Below are 24,217 nucleotides of genomic sequence, written 5' to 3'. Positions count from 1 at the left end.
GGGAAGAGGCCCTTGAAGCAAGACAGTGGGACTGAAGAGCCCAGTGGCTGAGAGGAGGCGGTGGCAGGGAGATCACACAGAGGTCAGTGAAGAAAAACGGCGAAGCAGCTGCTGGAAGAGGACGTTTTTCAAAGTGATGTTGATCTCTGTCTCTTTTATTCTCTTCTTGTTATGCTTTTAGTAAACAATGGAGTCAGACATAAAAGCGGATGAACATTTTAAAAGGCAGTTTAAGGCTTATCAAGAACAGCAGCAAAGGCGGCTGCAAAATGTAATGGAGAGGAAGAAGGAAAAGCAGGACAGTCAGAAGGAAAAGCAGGACAGTCAGAAGGGTGACAATGGCAACGCAGAGGAGACTTTCGGAATCTCGAGTGATCTAAACCTGTTTGAAACAGGACAGCCTGTAAATGAAGATAACAGCAAAAGGTAAAGGCATAGCAGCACCGTTCCTTCAGGAACTCACAGAATTCTATTTTCATATGCTCTTACACAACCTGTGTCATGTCTTCACATGTTGGGCTTTCATTATCCTGAGGAGACTCTCGCTGTCCCTAACATGTTTATCCTCAGAGCGTTGTGGTGTGCACTGTATTATCAGTGTTTCACAAACAGAGAGCAGAAGGACAGCGGGATTAAGCGTGACAGGCTAGGGGCAGCTGGCTGCCCTCTGACAAAATCCAGTCACTCAGGATCACTGACATCCTCGGAACTGTTGGTTCATTCCTGCCTATCCTTGAAAACAAACTAGTGCCCTACATGAGAAATTTCCAGAGGCAGGTAAGGGCAAAGCAACCAATGGGTGCAAGCCAAAGGTAGCTGACTTGTCTGGCTGTGGATATGTCTACAGCCACGGGTCTATACTGTAACAACTGAGCTTTATCCAAGTCTCTGTGATCATCCAAGTAACTTACTCCTGTTGTAGTTTGGAGCAATCTCTCTGTAGGCCAAAGGAGTGGGACACTATTCCAGATTAAATCACCAAAATGTAGGCATTCAGAGTCACACTGTAGATAATAAGAATCTAGAGGTCAAATCATCTGCTTGGCTTAGGTGTCTAATGGTGTCTGAGATGCTGTAGGGTATCGGGAACTTCCAGGACACAGGAGGTCTGCACCCCTCAGCAGGTGGGGGATGGGTGGGCAGCCCAAATGGCACCTGTAACTGAACTGAGTCCCCTCATCAGCTCACTCTGTGGCAGTTTGAGAGCCGTTTGCATCACCCCACAGTGGCAGCTGGTCTGTAGGCGACGCTGGTTGTATTGACTAGACCTCCTTGGCCTTTTGTGTGCATTTTGGCTTGCTGCTCACAGAGAGACACCCCTGTGTATGGAGTGGGACCTTGCCTGGAAAGTCAGAGGGGAGAAAAGAGGAAGCTCAGAGGCAGACAGAACGGGAGCTGCTGGCTTGAGCCAGCAGGATCTCTACCCCAAACCTATTTGTGTCAGTATGACTTCGCTTAGCACATCCCCCCTCTCTGGGGGATGGAGACAGGTTCATTTCTATCCTGAAGTGCTGCTGTCTGGAGGGATCTGGCTGACAGGTTGAAGTTGGAGGATGGTAGTAATTCTTGGGGTTGGCTCAGATGTCCGCACAGGGGTGGCGAGCGCTCTCTGAGATGCTCTCAATTCTCTGTCTGGGCTCCAGAGGTTTTCCCAAGAGCCCTGCGTGGTGGCTGCTGGCCTCACGTAGGGAGCTCAGCTAATCCTGGGGCATCTCAAATAGATGCCTGCGTGCCCACAATTGAGTTGAGCCCCTGAGGCCTTAGCTTCTTGGTTTTACCTTTGCAGTACCAGCATGTAAGGACAGCAAAGAGATTGGAGTTATTAATTCTCTGGATGTCTCAGAGAGATGAAACTCATGAATGTTACTCAATGTACCGAAGAACAGGAGAAGCAAGAGGCTGTTTCCTCCTGTTCAGAGCGCTTTTTGATAGCCTTGGTTTCTAAATGAATTCCAAAAATACAAACTGATGCCAGTCCATCCTGGTGGGGTTCCAAGAAAATCAGATAGGGGCAGAGGAAATTGGTCTTTTGTGAGTTGCTATGAAGCATTCCTTTTTCAAGAACCTCAGCAGCAGCTTTTGTAGCTGATGCGCTGTTGGCTTCTGTTAGCTTTGGTAAGTACAGAAAGGAAAGCCTGGATGCCGTGCATGCTGGATGGTGAACCCTTCTGATTTCCTCTGAGGAACCAGATACATAAGACTGAGTGAGACAAGACTATTCAGTAACCTCAAGAGCACTGAAAAGGTACCTGTTCTGTGATGTTTTGCCCCAGACAACACAAGGAAGTGCAGAATTTTTTAAGAAGAAATACGTTATAGGGATAGATCAGATCATCTGGTGTTCTGATCTGAGGTTTAGGATATTCTGCTTAATTCAGTAAACTCACTCCTGATAAACTCAGCTCATCCAGCATACAGTCATTTAATTATTTTACTCCTGGAATCTGAAGCACATTACAGTGACATTTGCCATTATGGCTTATTTTTTTCCCAGGTTGCTTGAGCTTGAGAACGAGCAGCTCCAGAATCAGCTTCGAGAGGTCCAAGATGAGAACTGCAGACTATACAAACTGCTGACAGAGAAAGACTTTGAAATAAAGCAACTCCAGAAAAAAATCCCGGAGGACAGATTAGCTTTGTCAGGTAAGCACGGTAACTTTGTATTCTCGCTGTGTTAGTACCAGTGTTTGCTTGATGGTGGTGACAATAGAGGTAGGATGACAGAGTCATTGTGAGCTCCGGGCAGTGAAATATTCATGTGACATCTCTTCACCTGCTTTCTGTTAAAAAGGAGTATTTTGGTCATATTTTGGTTGCCTCCCTTTCCACTCCTGTAACAAGCTTTTGCCAGGAAGAATCAAAATTCAGCTCTCAACCGAGAGCTCTGTTGAGCCTGCAGTAATTTGCAATAGCACCGAAACCACTTGCCTCCGAACTTTGAAAATACTTGGACACCGGTGTATAGATTTAGTCAACGCTCAGAGTTGCTCCCTCAACTTGCAAGGGTCTGACACTGGTTTGCATTTGCAGAGTTTGCTGAACATCCCTGTCTCTCCCGTGTAAGGAGTCTCATTGCTTTATTTGCAGAGGGAGGTTCCTCACGGTGGTTTGACAGGTCAGCACTCACGCATGGAATGGCACGTACACTTGCTCTCCCCTTCAGTGCCATGAGCTGCAAAATCTGAATACTGCTATTCCCCATCTCAGGGAGCTGTGGAAAGGACCAAATGACTTCTGGTAGTCAGGCAGGTCAGACCTAAGGTGTTATTGATAATTATGTGTCCCTGAAAAGAAGTAGAACGCTCTTCTGGGGGGCGCAGTGCCCTCTGTTCCTTACAGATCTTCTGCAAGCTTGCTATTATCGGCACAAAACCCGATGATTCGTAGAAATCGTGGCTTGGAAAACTCTCTGTTAATGTCCAAGAACAGTGTTGCAGCTTTCTGTGCTACTTGGTGTTAAATTCCTTGTGGAGGCTCCTTTCGTTTGTCTGAGCAGGGTGCTGGGGGAATGCAAAGTCCAGCTTCTAAAGTGGCTTGGGTGTCCTCGGGAAGCTGAACTGTGCAGGTTGCACCTCCTCCACTGGGTGCCACTGTTGTTCAGGGCAGCGGTGGTGACCGGGCTAATAGAGAAGGGGGAAACCAGCAATAAGCAGAAATAAGTAACACTTAAATTACGCCTTAATTCGTAGAATCTCTCTCTAGCTGTATGTAGGAGACACGATGAGCTATGACTGGGTCAGGTCTGGAGCCAGGGGTGCTGTTGCAGCTTCTCTGGCTGACTCGTATGCCAGCTTGCAGCAGTTTGCCTCGTGCCTCTGTCTTCCCTGTCTACATCGTGGCAAGAGATTCGCCCACATTGTTTGGGAATTAAAAGCTTTGGTTAAATGTGTACAGTGTGTTCGAAGACCATCACGTGGAAGCAACAGCCTGGCTTTTGGTGAGTTTAGTACTTACTGTGATCCTTAGCAGGCATTATTTGTCATGAAAACTAAGGAGAAAGTAGCTTTTAGATGAGAAGAGAAACACAAATCACATAAAGGAGTGAGAACAGTGGAAATGCTTTTAAAAATAATAAATTTATGCTCTCCACAGGGTTTTAAATAGTGATATAGAGTCATATTCTGTTCTCAGCTATATTCTGCATTGCCCCTATAATGTCTGTAGGGGTTTTGTGGGACTCAGAATTCACTTCAGAGTAATCTGTCATCCTTGCATCTCACCCTGGTTCTTCAATATAATCTTCATGGATGTCAGTAGAAAAGTCATTACTTCAGAGCGCTGAAGGAGGATGGAAGAGTTAAGAAGAATGACGAGAGCCCAGTTCCATCTTCATTTATCCCACCAAGGATTTGTTGTTGCAGGGTCGTGCTCGTTGCTGAGCTAGAGGTTTCCATGGACATGGTGTACAATCATATTAGTTTTGCACTTGTGCAAAGAACTTTTCTTGACCTTTGTGATGTTCACAAGAACACGAGTGACACACGAGCCAGTCCTGGGGATTGCTTTATCCGTGACACTAACCAAACCCTCTCTGCTGAGGAGGTGAATGAAGTACCAGTTTAAAAGAGCAATTAAACGTGTAATACAGTAAAGGCTCCATGTATAATCTCAAGGGACATATAAATACGCACAATGACATTTCCTGGACCTTATCCAGGGCCCAACTGTCACAGTGTGCCTGACCTTTTAGGACAGATGTCTAGAAAAGTTCGCACCTCTGTTTCAGCAGCTCCTCCAGTAGTAAACAACCAGTGCGAAACAGAGCGTTGTCTTTTTCTGTAATATGCCTCAAAAACCTGTTCATAACTGTCCTTCACAGCGGCGAGCAGAAAAACACCTCTACCCTTTCTCTGTGGTAATGTTGCTACCCCCGCTGTTGTGGCCTTTTGATGTGTGGCTGTTGCTGAAGTGTGAAACGTGGCTTTGCTAGCCACAGTGTGATGCTGGCTGAAAGGAGCAGGCGATCCAGCTGGAGCCGCTGACGCCTCTTTTCCCTCACTTGTTCATTTAAGTGCCTGGCACAGCTCTGAGAGAAATGGATTAGACAATAAAAGAACATTGTGCACTGGACAGAGAAGAAAAGCGTCATCTGTGCTGAATCTTGCCTCTAAGACATGTCCTTTGCTTTTATGTATACTTTTCAGGGGCGGCTGGTTTAGCTGGAGATGTCACAGCTACTAAAATAGTTGAATTGGCCAAAAAGAATCGTGAGATAACTGCCGAGGCTGAGAGTGAAAAAGCCAAAGTGAAGCAACTGAATAACAAAGTCAAAGAGCTGGAGAGAGAAGTGAGGCATTTTTTCTTGTTCTCTTTTGCATGCTAAACCAGAGAAATCCAGCCTTTGGGATAGAGGAGCTGTAGAAACTGGATTTGATTCATGTTCCCATTTTGAATTTGCTCTTAAATCTGTGTTTGCTTTGAGTTCTGGTAATGTCTGTCCATGATAGGAGGGATGTGTGCCCTCAGCTGTTTTCACCTTTGCAGAAAGGAGCAGCTGGGAAAGGGTGTTCACTTGGATTTGAAGCACAAGGGCTTTTCTAACAGTATGGCAATGATATTTTTCTGGTGGTTTTTTTTTGAGAGAAGGTACAAATTTCATATTATTATGTCTTACATTCCCACTTTGTTAATACCAGTCATGAATTGGTACTCTATTCTTCGAAACTTTATTAATCCACATAATGAAAGCTGTTTTCTGGCATAAGTACTTCCAGAACAGAGACAGCATGTCAATGGATCAATAACATTTGTCATGCTGACAGATGCATTTTGACTGCATCTTTCATAATCACTTCTGATCAGGAATTGTGCCTCTATCTGAATTGTGCTCTAGTTACCTGAAAGATCAAGAAATGGTAGATTAAATTTTTGAGGACTCCTGCAGAAATCCAGAGCGTTCTGGTCAGAGGGGTCTTGTCAAACAGTTGGCAGGCTGGCTAAGAAACATCCCGTGTAGCTGGGGATCTACAAAATCACACAAGTAGGGGAGCAAGCCGTGAATAATTTCAAGTAAAATCCACTTGGTTATAATCCCCTACTCTAGAATTGTAATGACCGTTATTCAAACACAAACTTAAAATATCGTCAGATCTTGACCCAAAAGAAGGGACCACAGACATTTCCGGAAAGGAAATCAAACTCAACGCAAACAGAAATTTTCAAGAAGCAATAATTGCTGGTCAGAGCAGTGATGGACACTTTAGATATGAGCTAATCTGTTCTTAGACACCAGCGCCATCAGAATCAAACCCAAACACAGCAACCTGTCTCGTCTGAGGTAAAGATGAACCGCAACGTGAACCCGCTGAAACCTGGTCAATGGGCTGTATTTTCTCCTAACCTCATTTGGGGTGGCTCTTCTCTAAACTAATGGTCACTGGCTGAGTTTGTGGGTTCTACTTGTTCAGTAGAACTATATGAAGATGTAAAAGATGGGTAAAAAGAAAGCGATGTGGACAGTGGGAGGTATCCATGAAAAATGTTGAGGGATGAGAGAGAAGATCACTGTCTAGACACACTCGTCTTTTTCCATTGGTTGTAGGAAGAGCCAAGACAGCTAAAGTGCAATTCAGTTGCCCACACATGAGCGTAGAAGTCCAGTCTGTGATGTCACTTGACCTCTCAGACATCCCTGCAGGGCTGTTAGACGTGACAGGACAGGCAGTGCTGGCGAGCAGCCGAAGGCCTCCGGGGTACCCTCGGATGCCTCCGAGGGGACTAGACAGCTGTGGGTGGGCAACAAGACCGAGTGTGCAGTCAGTCCCTCCACTCGATGGAGTGTAGGTGTCTGCTGTAGAGTGAGCTGAAGATTAGACTTCCCTGGTCGTATTGACGAGACTCCATTCTTTATAGAGACACCCACGCCGAGAGCAAGGAACGTGTTAATTTGTGAGTCGAATCTCATCCCCTCTGCCTACTTCTTGATGCCTTAAGCTCTGCAAAATGTATTGTGGTGATGGTACCTTCCAAATGCCTCACAAGATGCGCTTTCCCCAGTGGAAAACACTGTCCTTTTACATAATTGTTAGCTCTTTGCTCGTATGAGGACCGAACAATATGTAAATCGTAAGTGTTTTAACATGACTACATTCCCACAAACAAAATGGAAGGTGTGGCCGTTGAGCAATCGCTTGGCAAAGGGTGGTAGATGTAAACAAAGGCTGCAAATGGATGTTTGCAGAAAGCTTCCTTAGGATTTGACCTAGCAGCTGCCACCACTAGCTGAAATGTCTCGTTCTCAGTCCATTGACTGAAAGACTTGATGAGCTGGATAGAAAGGGTGGCCCAACCATTGACTGACTTGCAAAGAAGGGGTGAAGTTGCAGCTGGCTCCGAGTTACACGCCGGGTTTCCCCTGGTATCACTTTAATGAAGAAGCTGCTCCTTACAGCCTTCTTTAATTGGGGCAAATAGTCAAGATTTCCCGCCCACCTCAAAGAATGAAGTCTCAGCCCTTTAAAGCAACACTTCCTGGCCTTTCCAGCTCCAAATTCCCTGCCCTCCTCTCCAGTAAGAAGTCTTTGCAACCTCAACATTGGGCATGATTCAGACCAGGAGGGACTATATGACTGCCTGCCTTTGCTGTGGCAACCAACAGGAGAGATACCCTTCACGGCTTGAGAAATGCTACTTTAGAGCCACCAGCTAAAGAAAATAGCTTTAACATCGTTACTGAATCTCAGCTATAGGGCTTTAGGTAGTCGTTTCTCCTTTTACATTCCTCTGGTGAGTAGAACTATGTGCTTTTTATGAAATATCCTGTGATTTTCTTTCAAAATGGGTAAACTGGCATCCAGAATCTAGAGACAGCATCCTGATCTGTACGGTACTGGATTTGCATTTAGGTATATAAACACTTACTTTATGAACCTATGGTGATAAAATCCCCCAGAAGTCTCCACACTTGATAACAGATCCCATCTCAGCGGATCCAGAGACGTTTTCACTGAAGTTATACCACAGTAAAATAACATGTGCTTCTTTGGGAGGCGTTTCAGGAAAAAAAGTATATGCTTTCCTACTGATTGTGTTTAAAAAATCAAGGGGAAAATGAAGTACTTTTTTTTTTTTTCTAGAGTAAGTAAACATCCAGGATCATCAAAACCGCTGTTGTACTTTTTTACTAATTACTATTCCATGGAGATGTGCTCTTCACTGTGTTCATTCTATAATAACAATGTTGTTTTTTTTTTTTTTTTCCAGCTACAGACAGCCATAGAAAAAATACATTCTCTTGGTGGTGGTGATGCAGGAATCAAGCAATCAATTCTGCAGATGATAGAAGGAAACTTGGTACGAATTGTAATTGAAAAGGGAAAATTTAGTTCTCTCCCATTGCACAGTCCTTTCCTCATGACAAGGATGTACCCGTGTCACTAGTTTTATAACCAATTTGCTCTGTTTGTACCTTCTCTGTGACCCCAAAACCGAGGGAAGGCATTTGCATGGGTCTGGGGAAAAAAGATTCTGCGATCCTGATGGGTCTGTGGATCTTAATCACTTCAGTTTTTCCCTGAGGATTCCGTTCTCCCCAAGTACATTCTTCTCTTCAAAGGCTGAAAGTCCAGAGGTGAAAGCATTGCAAGAAAAATTAACCACAGCCAACTTCAAAGTGATGGAGTATCGTAACCAACTCCAGTCTGCAAAGCAGGAGCTGAAGATGACCCAAAAGGTACTGTTGCAGGACAGAGTCTGTGGCTGGGATCCCGTGCGAGAGGTATATTCTTGGGAAATCAGGAAGCTGCTTTTCTGTTGAGCTTTGATTAACCTCCATGAAGTATTTCAGTGAAGTGTAAGGAGGTAAGAAAATCCAGGGGTGTAGTGGTTGCGTTGGGAAGGCGTGCACATGGACACACAGCCTTCATGCTCTGCCACCATAGCTGGATGCCTGCGTCCAGTATTTCTTTTGCCACGATGGGCTCAGATTCTTGAAGGTTTATAAGTCCCAGTTCAGCCAAATAGGTTTGTGACTGACTTGCAGCATACGTTCAGGCCCATTCCTCCTTTCCGAAACGTTTGATTGTGTATTGACTTTCAGCGTAGGCTTCGGTCCCGTGGAAGTCAACGGGATTAAAGGCCGCACTTGAACTACAGCACATGTTTAAACAACAGTTTGTTGGAGTGACATCCGGCGTAACCTTTTCCTCTTTGATTTGTGATGGATTTTAACATGTTACTATGTGCTCTGTTTCCTTGGGTTTCATTACTTTGCAGAAGAGACCTGCAATGCAGATCAGAGTAGAGGATATGGTCCTAAAAATAGAACTCTGCTGACCTTTTTATAAATAATTTAAATGCTCTTCATACTAACTTTAGCTCTCGTTAATGTGGCTGTGTCAGAACTGTGCAAGAGAGATTGGCTCAATTCCTGGTGGCAAGGGTGTGTATTAAGAAAATACCTCTACTCTGTTCCTGTTTCGTTCTGGTTAAGTGTTCATGATATCAAAAATAATATGGAAACCTGTTAGTAACGCTTAGTCAACCTCGGTGACGAACTTGAAATCCTCGTTTTTACAACACTAGCGCAGTTTGACGCCCAGCTGGATGGTACGATTTGACCCTCCCCGTCGGCAGGCAGCAAACCACCGATTCACGTTTTTCAAAACTCAAAGGATATTACTCAAACGTCGAAATACCGAATGACCCACCTCACAAAGTGAAATAATTCACGTTAGCCCAACCCCTCCTAAGCATCAACACCCTGTACCGTGGCAACGATCTGAAAGAGCTTCCATCACGTGGGGTACAGGGGGTCAGATACAGGCGATAAAGAATGGCCCCTGCTTATAGATACAGTGTTTTGTGTTTGCCGCTGGGAAGAGTAGCTTTCCCTCCCCTCTCCCCAACCCGTGTATTTGAGCCTAGCCTTATGGTTGGTGTTCATCCCTTTTTCGTAGCTTTTAGCAAATGAAGTTGGTGACGATGTGAATATTCAAAGTCTCTTGACCAATTCTGGCAGCTGGCGTGGACGAGCCCAGCAAATTCTTGTTCTCCAAAGCAAGGTGAGTTAAGACCCTGCGTGGTGCTGGGTCTGGGATGCTCTTTCTACGTCGAGGTGTTCCCTCAGTTTGAGTTAAAGATACTCTTAGTTCTTCTTTACCTAATTCCTAACATTTGTACCTGCTTATAAGGCATATCCCAGTACTTTGCAGTGCTTACTGCAAATAGATGGCCAGCCTTTTCTCTGTTGAAGGAAGCAACTGTTAGAATAAAACACTTTATGGTAACTTTTATATAGTTTTTTGGTATGTTTATGTGTGTGTGTGCACATATGTGTGGGGAGGTGGGGTGTTAAATTTTAAATATGTGTTGATGTGTCTTTCGGAGTTCCTGCAAACTATTTTAATTAGTCTATTGCAAACATGCAAGTTTCAGTGTTTAAGCTGGGAATCTTTCACATCTTTGTTGAAGGAGAGAGTTCAGGGACCTTGGAGAGCTGTGGCAGCCTAGTTAAAACCCCAGGATGGTTTGAAGGTGCCTCTCTCCACTGAGTGTTGAAGGAGCCCTGCCAGTGTCTGTGCTCTGACTTGGACACCTTTGTTCAGTGCCTAAAGTCAGATGGGAAGAATTGAGGCCAGATAAGTTTTTCAAGTTGTTCCCCCAGGAACTTGAGTAAAATCTTTAACTCTTGAATCTCCTGAAGGGCACAGTCTAGCCGAAATGTCGGCTGGAGACAGGGAGGCAGTTCTGTCTCCATCTTAAATAAAACTTCTCTCAGGCAATTTGATATGTATTTTTCCATTTTTCCGCTGTTTAATTATATGCCAACAAACTTTTGATTTTTGCACTGATTGACTGAATTTTCCCTTGAGCCGATTACATCTTCCTTCCATGAGACCCCCTGGCTGGGATTCATCTGAAGACTGCACGTACTGTACTCTACGGTACTGCAGAAGTTTCTCTCTGAGCCAGCCTCCTCAGGCCCCTTGTGTAGTCAGTGGGGATCTTGTCAATACAGTCACTGAGTCAAAAGGTGCATCCCCTCTTGGGAGGCACCTCCAGAACAGGGCAGAGGAACTGTGCTGTAGCAGTGCCCGTTTCCCTCTACTGACTCTCGAAGAAGTCTGTGGTGAAGAGCTGGGATGCAGGGGCTGAGTTCACTTGGCTGCACCTAAGTGTCTAATGCCAGCCCAGATGCCATAGGGTGTCCCTCTGACCTCTGGTCATCTCTCCAGAGACTTGTAAATCCTGCATCATATGGGTCTCCAGTATCCCAAGGCATCTAGACCAGTGCTAGGTACCTGTGTTGAGGCTGATGAACTGTGCCTTGGATTGTGGACATCCTGGATGGTGATTCTGCTACAGACCAAGGTGCTTAAGTGTATAGGGGTGAGTGGGTGTCTGCCCTTTTAGAGGCGATCTAAGGTATTATTCTGTTGCCCACACGTGTTTAGTGGCATTCAGGATGCTTTGGAGTGTCTGCCTGGCCTCCCCACGTGGCTCCAGTAAGGCACAGATCTCCCACATGTCCTGACTCTCCTGTAGGTCTGGTGTCACATCTCCTCCCTGCACAGATGCTGGAGACATCTGCATGTTTGTTAGCAGCTAACAAATTTAAATTTGAAAGAGCAGACACTGCTTTATGTTAGTTAACCACAATAAGGTCAAGAAGTAATATGATGCTACACTCTGAGCTCCTTTTGGTGATGTCCTCTTTGATGCTGGACCACTGTACCCCTGGTAAAGCCTCTGGATGAGTCGTCATTATTGTCCCCTAGGTTCGAGAGCTGGAGAATCAGTTGGGTCAAAACAAGACCAGAACATCACTGAGTGAGATTGATGAGGAATTGCTGGCACTTACTGACCCGAGAAAGTTGTCAGCCCAAAAGAAGAACTTGCTGAAGATTCGCAGCTTGGAAAAAGAAAAGAAAGAAACCTTGGAGGTAAAAAACCTTGAGCTGTGTGGGTATATAGTGTGTAATAACTTGCCTGACCTTCAGGGTGTATGTTACACCCTACCAGGAGACAATGTCAGGAACCCATTTGATCTGCTGGAGGAAGTCCTGCCATAGTTCACAGACTGAGCAAAGGGCTTCCACGTGTGTTTTCGGTACCGCACTCTTACGTGGCCAGGCCTGCCTCTGCAGTACAAGGTTTGGTCTTCCCCTCTGCTTCATGATTGGTGTGTCAGATACGTCTGCCTGGCCTGAAATGTGGCCATCTGACAACTGTGCCTGATGGGTGATGTTGGAAAGAGGGAGGGAGGCCCTGGGTTGCAATGCAGCTGGTACTGGCTTTGTACTGAAGGTGGACGCAGAGAAAATCCCTGCTACAGCTGCATCCGAAGGCTGTAGCATCCCTCTCACCCTTTGGCCGTTCTTCATGTGGTGTTAAGTACAAACGTCCCCCTCACACCGCACGTATCTGTGTGGCTGTGGCCTTCTACATTTGAAGAGGATAACGTTGAGAGCGACGCCAGACGCCCTCTAAGAGGCATTCCGAAAATGGGTCCCACCGTTTGTCTGTCACATGGAATTGCCACAAAAATAAACGGGCAACCGTTGTTGAGGGGTTGAGGGAGGCTATAGCTAGTGGCACACGTGGTAAACCCCGAGGTGGAAAGGATGTGTAGCCCTGTGTCCACAAGAAACCTGGGTAGCTGGGGTCAGCTGCACCTACCCAGGTTAGCAAAGCGCATCTCCCTGTGCTTCTTCACTGTAGTCGCTTCCGTAGAGGCTGCCTGGCACCATCCCGGAGCTTGATTAGCTCCTGCTTTTCTCACCACAGTTTAACTGGGCAACAAAATGAGCAATGGGCTGATGCCCACCTTTCCCTCTTGGCCATGAGAAGGAAAGAGAAGATTTGTGGCTACAGGCACGCAGCACAGGGAAGGCTTTCCTCAATAGCTGTAGCCTGCATGGTTCCACTTGTGCCTTTGTGTTTCAGGCTTCGTTCACAGTAACTTCCCTCGCACTTCTCCGTTACTACTTCACTTCTAGCGTGCTCCCTGGCCGGCTTCATCTGGGTGAAGGCATGGCACAAGGGGCAGCATATGCCAAGGGCAGCTTCTGGGAGACAGTGTGGCATCCCCCCCCTGTATCTGGCTGGAAGAGAGCTTCCCCGTGGAGAATGATGAGGCAAATGAAAAAGCAGGAGCCTACAGAATGAGATTTTAACACAAAATTATTATTTGCTTCCTGGCATTTACTGAAGCAACCTAGTCCACTCGTATTCCTGAGCAGACAGACCTTTTTTTGATGCTGGCAAGCAGGCAGCGAGTAGTAGCACTTGTAATTTCTACTTGCTTCGGGATGATGGGGTATGCCAGTTCTATTTTTTTTTTAGGTTCTCCCAGGTGCTGGGTGATTCCTTTAGCTCACCAGAGCACCTGGGGCTGGGTGATAGGCTGTCGCTGTCATTTCCCTTGGTGTGTTCGCATCACTGCAGAAACTCAGCGGGGAACGCGATGCTCTCCAAAAAAGTCACGAGGAAGTGAAAAGAAAACTTGAGGCATCGAAAGCCAGGAACAAAGTGCTGTGCAGCGAGGTGAAGACGCTGAAGGAACAGATCGTCACCTTGCTGGAGAAAGGAAAACACGACGATGAGCTCATAGACGCCTTACTGGTACAGTCTTGGCTATTCCTGTTGGTCCCAGCCCCTGCAGATCGGTGATGAAACATGGTGTTGTTTAATGACACGGTGACACAGACAACCTTCAGGTGTACAGGGGCCTGATGAATCAAACTGTGACAAGCGGAGGTTGCCTAGTCAGCCAAAGCCCTTTTGCATCGGGTTGTGTAAAGGCTGCGAGACGGCACCAGGCGTGACACAGTTGCAGCAAAGTGGCTCTAAGCTGCAAGTATCGGAGGAAACGTTTTGCAGCAGCATTGAAGTAGGATTGTCTAGTAGGAAGGGCTTCATTCCTGACTCAGGAAGCTGGACTTTGTCCTGCTTTCAGCTCATTGGGAGATACTTTTTTTCCTTAGAATGCCTGCCGTCTTGCCCTCTCATTTGGTGCGGGACGCAGCCCAAAACGCACGAGCTGAACCCCGTGCACTAAACCACGCGCCCACCCATTCGCAGTAGCTGAGGGGATTTGGCCCCTTCGAAACCAAGAGTTTTAGCAGAGACTCGAGGTGCAGTTATGCTGAAATAAACGGCTGCTCTCATGGTCTTGCGGCATCCTTTCGTCCTGCCATGATTCTAAATAGTCTTCCCCAATTACAATAATAAAAAACCATTAGTGGAAAACATGCCACTTTCTAGTAGGGTTAGTTCCGTGTTTCCTGATCCAGCCCCTCCCAAGTTTCAAATCACATTTCCTTGCTTCTGTACCTCGGTTTTAGCGAAGACATGCTTATGACTAAGCTGGCATTTGCCTTTCTGCCCACCAGGCAGCCGTGGGGAATACGGGTACGGACCAGCAGATTAGGCAGATTGCAGGGGAGCCAAATAACTGTGGTCACTTTTGCACAGCCTGAGCATTCTCACTAAAATCGTTACAGAAAGATGTGAGTTTCCTTGGGAAGGAAGGGTTAACTTGTTTTATCCCTTACATCAAAGAAGCACCTTGCTTGCAGTTGGTTGGCTTGACGGAACAAACTGTCCAACAAGTGTTAGATTTGTCAGTGTGAGAAAAACTCCAAAGCCCGTTGATAAAGCAGCCTAGCCTCATAGCTGTTGTCTCATACATCCCTCATCTTTTACTGCCACTACTGCACAATCTGTGTTCTAATTTCACAAAAAGCACATTGAAAGCTTTACTCGTATCCAATTTATGAAAAAGTCACCTTCTTTGTCAAAGGCCAGCCTTTCGTGCTCTCTTTTCTGCCACACCGAGTAGCAAACCCGCCAGAAAGCTGAATCTCTCAATTGCTCAGGTCTTTTCTACTTGCACCATCCAGTCACTAAAGTCTTGATATGACCCACAGTGGGGATGGACGGTCCTTACCCAGCCACGTGTGTCTGGGCATTGCCCGTAGATGTGCTGTGCAGTCTTCTCAAGGCACAGACGCCACGAGCAAGACAAGGTGATCTCGTGCTTAAAACGTAACGGACCAGATTCTTGGAGCAGCACTAGTGACATCAGCGTGCTTACGCTGAGGAAGGGGCTTGGCAGGGCAGTGGCTTGTCCCAGCATTCCTAAACGGGTGTTTGTCTTGGGGGGTGTAACACCCAAAGAGTCTTAATGATCGTTGTGTACAAAAGTCAGTATCTCACTCTTTGTTTCTGTGTTATCAGAACCAGCAGAAGCAAATGCAGGAGCACCTGAACCAGCAGGATGAGAAGAACAAGGAGTCCCAGCAGATGCTAGGGCAGCACTTGAACAGCGAGGTTCAGAAGCAAAACTGCCTTCTAGAGCAGCTCAGACAGATGGTGGCTGAACGAGAGGCAAAGGTTAAAGAGCTGGAAGAGGAGATTGGGCAACTCGCACTCCAGGTAGAGAGCCAGAAGAAACGAGCTGGAGGAGCGCACGTTGTAATCCTTTGAGATCTATTCCCATTGATCTAACACCCTCAGAGGGCCGCGGTGAGATTTTCAGTCTGTCAGGTCCCTCGGTAATGGGAGCTAGAGCGTTGAACCCAAGGTAAAACTTGGGTTAGGGACACAAACCAGCCATGCTGGCACCAGTAGCGGTGGTGCTGTGCTGCGGGTTCTCGAGCAACACTGTGTGCCCCCTTAGGATTTCATATGACATTGCAACTTTTTACTGACTTTTGTTGTTTCCATCCTGCAATGGATAGAAACGAAAGAAAAGTTTCTGAGGAAGTCCTGTAAATCAAACCTTCTGGCATGCTCGTAGCAATGATCTTAAGCTGCTGATTAGGCACGGACGCAGCTATTTTCCTTTGAACTGCGTAACTGGTTTTATAACCTGCTCCAACATCAACAGAAGGAATCTGCCCATCAAGGGGACCGTTCAGGAGCTGCTGACCCACCACCTTCTGAACCCTTGGAAGATCCAGGTTTTACTCTGTTTAAGCCTCTGGCATCAGGCAGCAATCGGGTTGGAAGGATTGGATCTGCTCGGTAAGAAGCCCCCAATGTCAATGTTTAAAATGATTGGGAGTTATTCAGAAGCGTGGTTTTCCCAGGCAGTTGGCTCCAACCACAAGTGCTGTGTGCCAACAGCTGTGGCAGCCTGTTTACAGTATATGGGAATCTCTAATCACGTTATCTCGTCGACTTTCGTCCTGGAACAGAGAAAGATACACAGACTTGCAGACATTACTGCATTTGGCATGATGGCAGCGCAGCTAATTCCCTTTCTGCAGCTCAGAGGATGTCTGTGTGGTTAGCTTAAGTGCCTGTGATTCTTCCCTCTTATGAGAAACGGGGCTTCTAATGAATTTGGCTTGTAAATCGTCAGATGTATCCCTGAGTCTAAGTAGAGCTTTACTACAAAATTTAAGAAAAGCTCTTCTCGCTCTTTTTGAGTTAGAGTTAGAGCATCCTGACTTTGTGCCTGCATCTCCACTGCTATACCCCTCTGACTGGCTTTATTCTCCCACCTCTAACTCTGCAGAAGTTGTGCTCTCACGGAGCAAAGCTGCATTTTAGCCACTTTTTTACTTCGTAGGGCTGCTGACGGTAAGCAGGAAGGCAAGTGGGAAAACGAGGTTGGGTAATGGCTTTGTAGAAACCGCTAAGTGCGATGCATAACTGACTGCTTGTGTACGTGGCCGGCACCGCTCGGTCACGAAACCAGCTGACCTGTCAGGTGGGCAACGAGGGAGTCTGAGAACTGCAAGAGCCGTTAATGACTTGGTCAGCAGGGCTCACTCCTTCCATTAACTTTAATATGCTGATGAACTCTCTGTTTCATTTTACTTTAGTGAATCATCTTTTCCTATCAGGAAAGATGACATGAAAAATGCTATAAATAGGAGCTAAAGCCCCTCGGAGATGTCGAAATAAAAGTCTGCATTGTTAGACTGGGCCGCTCCTGTCGTTATCAGCCTTCACTTGATTTTGGGGGTTAACCACTCCTAGCCTGGAAGGCAGCTCTGCCTCTTCCACAATACGAAGGCTTCATCCTCTGTTAGCTGCAGCCTAAAGGCAAGGAAACGTGGAGGACTTGCCTTGAGGCAGCGGAGCTCAAGTTTGGAAAACTTGAATTTTACCTCCCGAGCACACGTGTCATTATGCATAAAACTCATCCAGAGTGGAGGTGATACTCTCGTGTTACCAGTTCACTCCTCCTCTTGCAGCAGTAAGCCTGACAGCTCTTCCTGAGCGTCTCCACAAAGCAGAAGGGTTCAGAAAACTGTATAAAGGTACTTTTAAAGGGCATTTGGAAAGAAAAGCTGCGCACGTGGCTGCAGAGCAGGGGTTCTGTTGGTTGTGAAAGCACGTAAAACATGCACAGTAACCTGTGCTTGTCCCTCATCCTAGTGGGGGAAGGTGCAAGATGATGGTGCTCCCTGCCAGGGTCTGAGGCAGCAGAGCAGCAGTGGCCGCCTGTGTGGCCGCGTGCTCAGCTGGAGCCAAGCGGGATCGAGAGAAATTCCTGCTCACGAGCTGCTGTGGGGCTACTCTGTGCCGTGGAGCTCCTCCAGGCCGGTCTGGAGGGCCAGCAAAGTATCCCCAGAAGCGCAGAGCTCGAACGCTGCCCGGTAGTTTTTGCCTAAAACGGAGACACGAGGTGTTTTTGCAGCAGTGTTTTGGAGTCGGGGAGCAAGCTGAGCTATTGTGTATGCAGAGCTGGAGTGATACCCACTTAGGAGGCTCTGGGAGATTTTCCCCTACAAGGCAGCAATAAACACAGACACTGGAAAAGGTCCGGAGTTCTTGGACGACTGCCCTCTGGAGAGCTCAGGGCTTCACAAAGCTTTCTTCCTCCCAGCACAGTGTCCAAGATGGGCCATACGCTTGTCGAGTCCGCCGCCACGCAGCCTTTCCTTCCCGGTACTAACCTCACGCCTGGAAGGTACGTGCATCAACTTCCTCGAAAACATGGGAGGTTTCCCGCCACGCTCCGCAAGCTGCTGGCAAACCTTGTCCGTGTCTGCCTTGGTGCTGTGAACAGCTTCTTTCACCGTCCTTTCCTACCTGCTGCCAAAGGCTCTAATGTCTTCTTGCTGTCTTAATTTTTTAATCGATTTCTAGTTTTATTTCCCCATAAATCCCATTTTTCCCTTTTTACCCCCAGTCACCACGTTTTCTCCTGCTTTTTGCTCTAAAGGACATATTCCTGAATACTCCTGCAGGGAGAGATGGGAGAAGTGAGGAAGTACATAATAATGGGATGCGTGGGAAAACTGCCCCTTCCTTTCGTCAGGTATCAGGCACAAGAACAGCCGTTGTACTGATGCTGCCTGAAGCCTTTCAGTGGGAGAAAATCAACAGCGTGCCGCTTAAAGGCTTAGCTTTTGGAGAGCCCACGTACAGGCTTGTTTTACTTGGGCAGTAGCAAAGGGAGGAGAGTCAGCGATCGTGGCTTGCTCAGGGGTGGAAGTTTGGTTTCAGGGGTGATGGGAAGGGGAAGCCTCCTTGCGAGGGAAAACCCCTTTCTAGTGAAACTCACAGTGGCTTTATTTCCAAATCTTTCTCTTTCCTTTATTGCAGCGTAGAGATTGGTGCTGGGGGGAGGTAGGGAGCCTGGCTCTGCATTCTAGCTTAGTCTTCAGACGAGTGTATTTTGATAGGGTTTTCAAATCCCCTCTTTGTTTCCTTTCTTTGGTTGCTGAAATGGGAAACAAACTCTCTACGCTTCTGCTGCTTTTAGGCTCGCTGGCGCTGACAGCCCGGATTTGGAGGTGCTGCAGACGCAGGTCACAGAGCACAAGGCGCTCTGCCAGGCTGCTGAAGTGGAACGGAACAGGCTCCTGGAGCTGGTCACTGTGCTGCAGAAAAGGTAGAGGCTGATTCCGCCAGGATCCTTTGTGGGATGCTGCGATGACGGAGCGCTTGAGACGTGGGAGAGGCTGTACGGTGCACCCCCACGCTGCCAGCGTGAGCTTTTCCCTCAAGAGGGGCTTTTAAATTTTTTCTGCTCAATTTCCCCGCCTAGTTGATGATTCATTTTTATTATTATTATTCTTTTAGAACAAAGGACAGAGAAAACAGTGTCGTCTTCAAGCTTGCTGCACCTAGATAAAACTAAAATTCGTGTGTTTATGTGTGTGGTCTGAATTAGGCAGCAATATTATTCATCAGTAGTAAATACTGTAATTATAGTTACAATCTGACTTCTGTTCCAGATTCACACTCTTTTAAGTTTCGCTGTATCCTCTTTTAAATGAATTCCTTCTGGTTTAACTGAAGCATAGCAGTGATTTTTTTTTTTTTTCTTTTCTATTATTCAGTTCAATTTAAGATGGTGTTAAAAGCCAGTTTTAGGAGGGCAGGAAGCAAAGTCTTTTCTGTCTACATACCTTCTAGCTACTGCTTTTTTTCGCAGTTAGAGTACGTATATTATTAGATTCCCAAATCTGCGTTACAGCCTGTGGGAAGGTATGTGTTTGTCTGTGCACTTTTGAATACAACAGGCACTATTTGCTTGCGTGATTTTACGCTAGTTACCATTCCTCGCTTGTCTGGCTTTTGTGCCGTACAATTCATCGCAGTCAGGAAAACACGTTTTTTGGTAACTGTGGTAAAGGTATCATCCCCTGTGCTTTTAAGGGCTAAATCCTGGAAATACAAACGGGGAGACTTTTATTCCTGTTTGTAAGTCCGGTGAGTGTAATAGAGCTATGCAATTAGAGGAGGATGGAGGTGTGAGTGATGGCTGAAATGGGGCCATCACAAACGTGGGGTCATGGAGAACGTGGAGTCAATGAAATGCAGAGTCGCTTGTAAAACGTACCGCAGACTGATGATTCAGCACCTCCACAGTTACGGCACATTTATCAAGAGCTCCTGCAGGTAAAGTAAATTCCGTGAGACCGCGTGCAATAACTCTTGGAGGACCTCAGGATAATAGAGCACCCGGTCACATTTCAACGTGAATATGTGTAAAAAAAATAAAAATGGTGCATTCCTCCTCTTCCCCTGTCAGAGCGTGGGGCAGCGAAGCTCAAGCAGTGCACGTAGTGCTTAAGTCAAGAGAGGAGCACTGGGAAGGGTTACACGAGTGGTGGTTTTGAACAGCAGCTGCCAGGATTTAGGACGGGGCTGCACAGTCACTGCGGAGCAGAATGTAAAGGGTTCGGAGGATTGGGCCCTGCTGGGGGAAGGGGAAGAGCCAGAGGAACGTTTTAGTTTGTTATTCATATTGGCAGAAGATTTAATAAAAACCAGCTAGCCTTGTCGTTTTTCCTCCGCTGGTTGTGGATGCTGGGGGAAGACCTGGTCAAGTGAAAGTTTAGTGACTTCAGAACCACCGAGGGAAACACAATTTCTCATAGCACGTCACCAGTCTGGTAATTTGCTGCCACAGGAGGTCAGAGTCTTGCCTGTAGCTAGATTTTTAAGGTAGCGATATAATTTTATCACAGTCGTAATATTTTTTCTTTAGCTATGCCAACTAGGAGGGAAATAAGACTGGTCCAGCCTTTTGATTCAGGGGTTAGTCAGCTATCACCCGTGGGGTCAAGAAGGAAATTCCTTTATTCTGCACTATACCACACAGCGAGTCAATTCAGGTTTCTCTCTAGCTTTAAACTCCTTTAAATCATTTGGTACCAGGAGATGCACCACTGACTGCAGCTGTGGGCGCATGTCAAATTTTTTGTAGTTGCTTTTCTAAGATGTTTTTTTGGGGTGAATTGAGGCACTTTGCCCCTCTGCTCTGTGCTGCAGCGTGAACCATCCGTTTCTTTTCCACTCACTCCCTTCCACAGTAGTGTCTAAGGGCCACGTTTATTAAAAGCAACGTCAAGTTTCTTTTCTTTCTTGCAGATAACTGACGCAAAACAGCTAAATACGAGACAGCGGTTTTATAAACTATTTTCCTTCCAAATTTTCCCTGCGTGTTTAAAAAAACCCCACAGTTTATGATTCCTGTAATAAAAGATCTCTCCTCAGCAATCTGCAGCTTGCCTGCTCGTCTGAGTGGTCAGTTCACCCGAGTAGCCAGTGTTAAGGGACCTGGGCAACTTCCATTCACTGTACTCACTAGTTAAGTCTGGTGGGCAAATCTGGAGGATGACATCTGGAACAATTGTGCTGGGATTTCTGCCTGTGGGTGCACGGAAAATTCTCCTTTTCCCTCTGTTGGGAGCTGTGCAGCCTGAAGGATTGAGTATCAAGACTGACTGATGCTTGCTAGTCGTGAAATAAATAAGCTGAACCACCTTTTTTTGCCCATCAGGGTGGAGGAAGGCAGCGACAAAGCCTTAGAAGCTGAGAAGAGGCTTCAGGAAGAGCGGCGGCGATGTGTCGTGTTGGAACAGCAGCTTGAAAAACTGCAAAAGGACCCAGGGAGGAACAGGAGCGCACAGAAACCCCCCCTGAGGAGCAAAGCAGGTGAGGTGGAGCCCTTATCTGCACCTATGTCCCCCGTCCCACCGTGGTTAATGGACAGCAACAACATTTGGACTCTTTTATCTGTCAAACCTCCACAAGGGCTTGAACTTACACACCGCGATTTGGACCGACTCAAGCCAGTGGGCCAAGCCAGGAGGTGAAATCCTGGCCGCACTTAGTTGAAGAGGATTTTGTCACAGATTTAAGTAGGAGCAGGACTTTTGCAACGTGTTTTCTTCCACGGGATCACAGTCTACAGAGCAAACTTGACACTGCTCTGTGTTGCCGCCGTGCCCACTGCTGTGTTCCCTGTGCACTTCTGCCCGAGAGATTCATCTGAAGGTTAAGAGCAGAATTAAAAGGACGCATCCCAATTTAAGGCCTGTCAGTGGCTGGCTCAAGGCTCTGTTGGTCGTTTTAGGGAAGCCCATTCGCATTTACTCGACTGATCAGCCCTTTGTCTGCAGCAAAGACCACCCTCCGGCCCCCTTGCTGTTGGTTGGGGGAGTTCAGCATCCTCTACAACGGCTGTGGTCACTCTCTACCTTCTTTTCTGAGCTTCCTGAGCCCATCGTCCTTGCCTGTCTCCTCTGAGCCTTCTTCCCTTGCAGGCGTTCACTGGCCGACCCCAGGGTTTTTGCTCCTCCCATCCCAGCAGTAAATTCGAATCGTGTTTTCCCTATAACCCTGAAAAAAGGTCCCGTGTCCCTTTGAAACGAGGGGAGCATTCCTGAATCAGAACCTTAGGTTGAAGTACACGTTGAAGTGCTTTCCTGCACTTACCCTGGGCAGTGTTTGTGCTGGGGGTCAAAACAGAAGCGTGTGCCACACGCAAACGTTATCACGGGCATTCGGGAGGCAACACAACGACAAGATAAACATTAAAATAATCCTTTTCAACTGTTTCTCTCATCCATTTTTTTTCGCCACTTAAATATTTTGGATTTTTTTCTGCTCTAAACAGGTAGGCACACACATTCCTGCGTTTAGCCCTGCAGTGCAAACTCATCGTGTTTGCGTTTTGCTGAAAGCAGATTAAAATAAAAGCCTGTCCTATACATTTGCGGTATCTTCATGGATATACATAGAACTTAACAGATTCCTTAGCACTGATTCACCGTTTCCTGATATTTACTCAGTGCGCTACCCGTGAAAATGTTTTCCTAAAACTCCATGTCGTGATTAAATCGACAGGCCCGTCTGCGAGTCACTCCAGGCTCCCCTTGACTGTGGGTGGCAGGAAGGAGCCCTCTGCAGCCCAGCACTCCAAGTTGCCTCTGGAATCGCAGGTAGAGGAGCTGAGCACAAGGTACGGTTTCCCTCTTTCCGTGCTGGGTTACCTACAATAGCTACAATTCATGGCTGTCCTTCCAGCAGTGGCACTACCTGCACCCGCTCCTCAGAAGAGAAAACCTAGCAAACTCTGTAGAAACGGCAGATCCTCTGGTTTGAGTTTGTCTAGGTCATCCTTACACAAATTTCCTCGTAATTATACCGATATCCAGAAGAGTTAAGCTAATGCAAGTATTAAGCAACACAAAACACGTGCAAGGACGACGCCTTTTTTTTTTTCCCTTTTCTTTCCTTGTGCGTCGATTGCAAGCTTGTTAGTGAAAATAAAATGACAATCTTTAACAAAACAGATCTGAAAAGTATCTTGGTCATCTAATACCCTGTCTCAAAGAGAGAAGGACCAAGCGTTAAGTCTGCTCTTTCTCATGCCTGTCATAAAACGAGCAGAGAGCATGTGTTTCTCTGTTTTCTCCCCCAGAGCTGAAGCACTGTTCTAATTTGCTTTGAAGCTCCGCGGCTCACATGAAAGTTTCCCTTTTGTTTCCTCGTAGGCTTGTGATCCAGCTGGCTGAGAACGAAGCTCTGAAGGATGCTTTGGAGGCTGCTGGGAGAAAGAAAGAGGAAGACTTTAAACTGTTTCAAGACACAATGGACCAAGTGAAGGACATCTTTCTACAGGCCATTCGGCAGCAGAAACAGCAGAAGAGTTAAGCAAGAGATTCAGAGTCCTTTGGGCTGCAAAGCAGGGACAGAGAGCTCCGGCATCGTGCCCGTGGTTTGAAATGCAGTGGCAGTGTAGTTTTGCAGCCTCGGATCGTGTCATTTCTTTAGCGTCCGCAGGCGAGGATGAGAAATGGAGAGGAAACACAGAAAGAGGGAAGGTTCTGTGTGTCAGCAAGCTTTGCCTGTTAAGAGCCAGCGAGCAGCTGGCTCCCAGGCTGCACATGCCGCAGGTTTCGGAAGCTGCAATTCCGCAGTGTGATTTTTGGGGGGGGGGGGGGGGGGGGCAAGACTCCCCCCGCGTAGTTTCAACAGAATTTCCCTCGAGAGGGCTCAATATTGAATATGCTGCTGCCTTTATCAGCGCCTAAAGGCATTCGCTAAACCAAAGTTATGCCAGCTCCCTTCCAAAGTCAGGCCAGGAGCAAACTGAATGCTGGTTTTTATCAGCACGCTGACACCTGCCTGTCTCAGCTCTCTGCAGGGCTTAAGTGCCGAGGGAGTGGGTTAGCCTGGCCTGTGAATACCACAAGGGAACTTCGGGGGGGCCTCCACTCACCATTCCAACCTGCTTCTTTGCTTGACCATACTGGCAGCAGAGTTTTCTGAAACTCAGTGGAGTTTCCACTGAAACCTGTGCAGATTACCTCTGCCATCAGTCAGACCTCCCTTAAATCCAGCTCCTTCCGTACGACAACTTGCCATCCGGGTGATGAACTCCCTATTTTTGCATTCATCCGTCAGGCAGGTCTTGTTCTCGCTAGGAAGAACCGCTAACAGAACGCAGGCAGGTCCTCCACGCAGTAGCGGAGGGACTTTTGGAGGTGCTGGAAGCCCTTGCCTCTCCGTCCTT

The 24,217-nt window shown here is 46.9% G+C and overlaps 1 protein-coding gene across 2 annotated transcripts; it reads left to right on the top strand.

Moving 5' to 3' along the window:
* Positions 1-187: 187 nt before the first annotated feature.
* On the top strand, positions 188-23,355 carry LOC147415405 (coiled-coil domain-containing protein 13-like). 2 transcript variants are annotated; one of them, XM_086467001.1, is made up of 15 exons: positions 188-426; positions 2,495-2,643; positions 5,145-5,287; positions 8,203-8,292; positions 8,555-8,671; positions 9,897-10,001; positions 11,718-11,882; positions 13,387-13,563; positions 15,181-15,378; positions 15,833-15,969; positions 17,786-17,869; positions 18,668-18,796; positions 21,197-21,351; positions 22,546-22,660; positions 23,196-23,355. In XM_086467001.1, exons 1-15 carry the CDS (start codon positions 188-190, stop codon positions 23,353-23,355), a joined length of 2,163 nt encoding a protein of 720 aa, XP_086323127.1. The 2 variants fall into 2 exon arrangements, with proteins under 2 accessions (XP_086323127.1, XP_086323128.1); XM_086467002.1 differs by lacking the exon at positions 17,786-17,869.
* The last annotated feature ends 862 nt before the right edge of the window (positions 23,356-24,217 follow it).

The sequence above is a fragment of the Leptosomus discolor genome, chromosome 6 (genome assembly GCF_034619465.1).
Source record: "Leptosomus discolor isolate bLepDis1 chromosome 6, bLepDis1.hap2, whole genome shotgun sequence".
Classification (NCBI taxonomy): Eukaryota; Metazoa; Chordata; class Aves; order Leptosomiformes; family Leptosomidae; genus Leptosomus; species Leptosomus discolor.
Note: the sequence above shows the minus strand (reverse complement) of the source record. Positions and strands in the feature narration are given on the sequence as shown.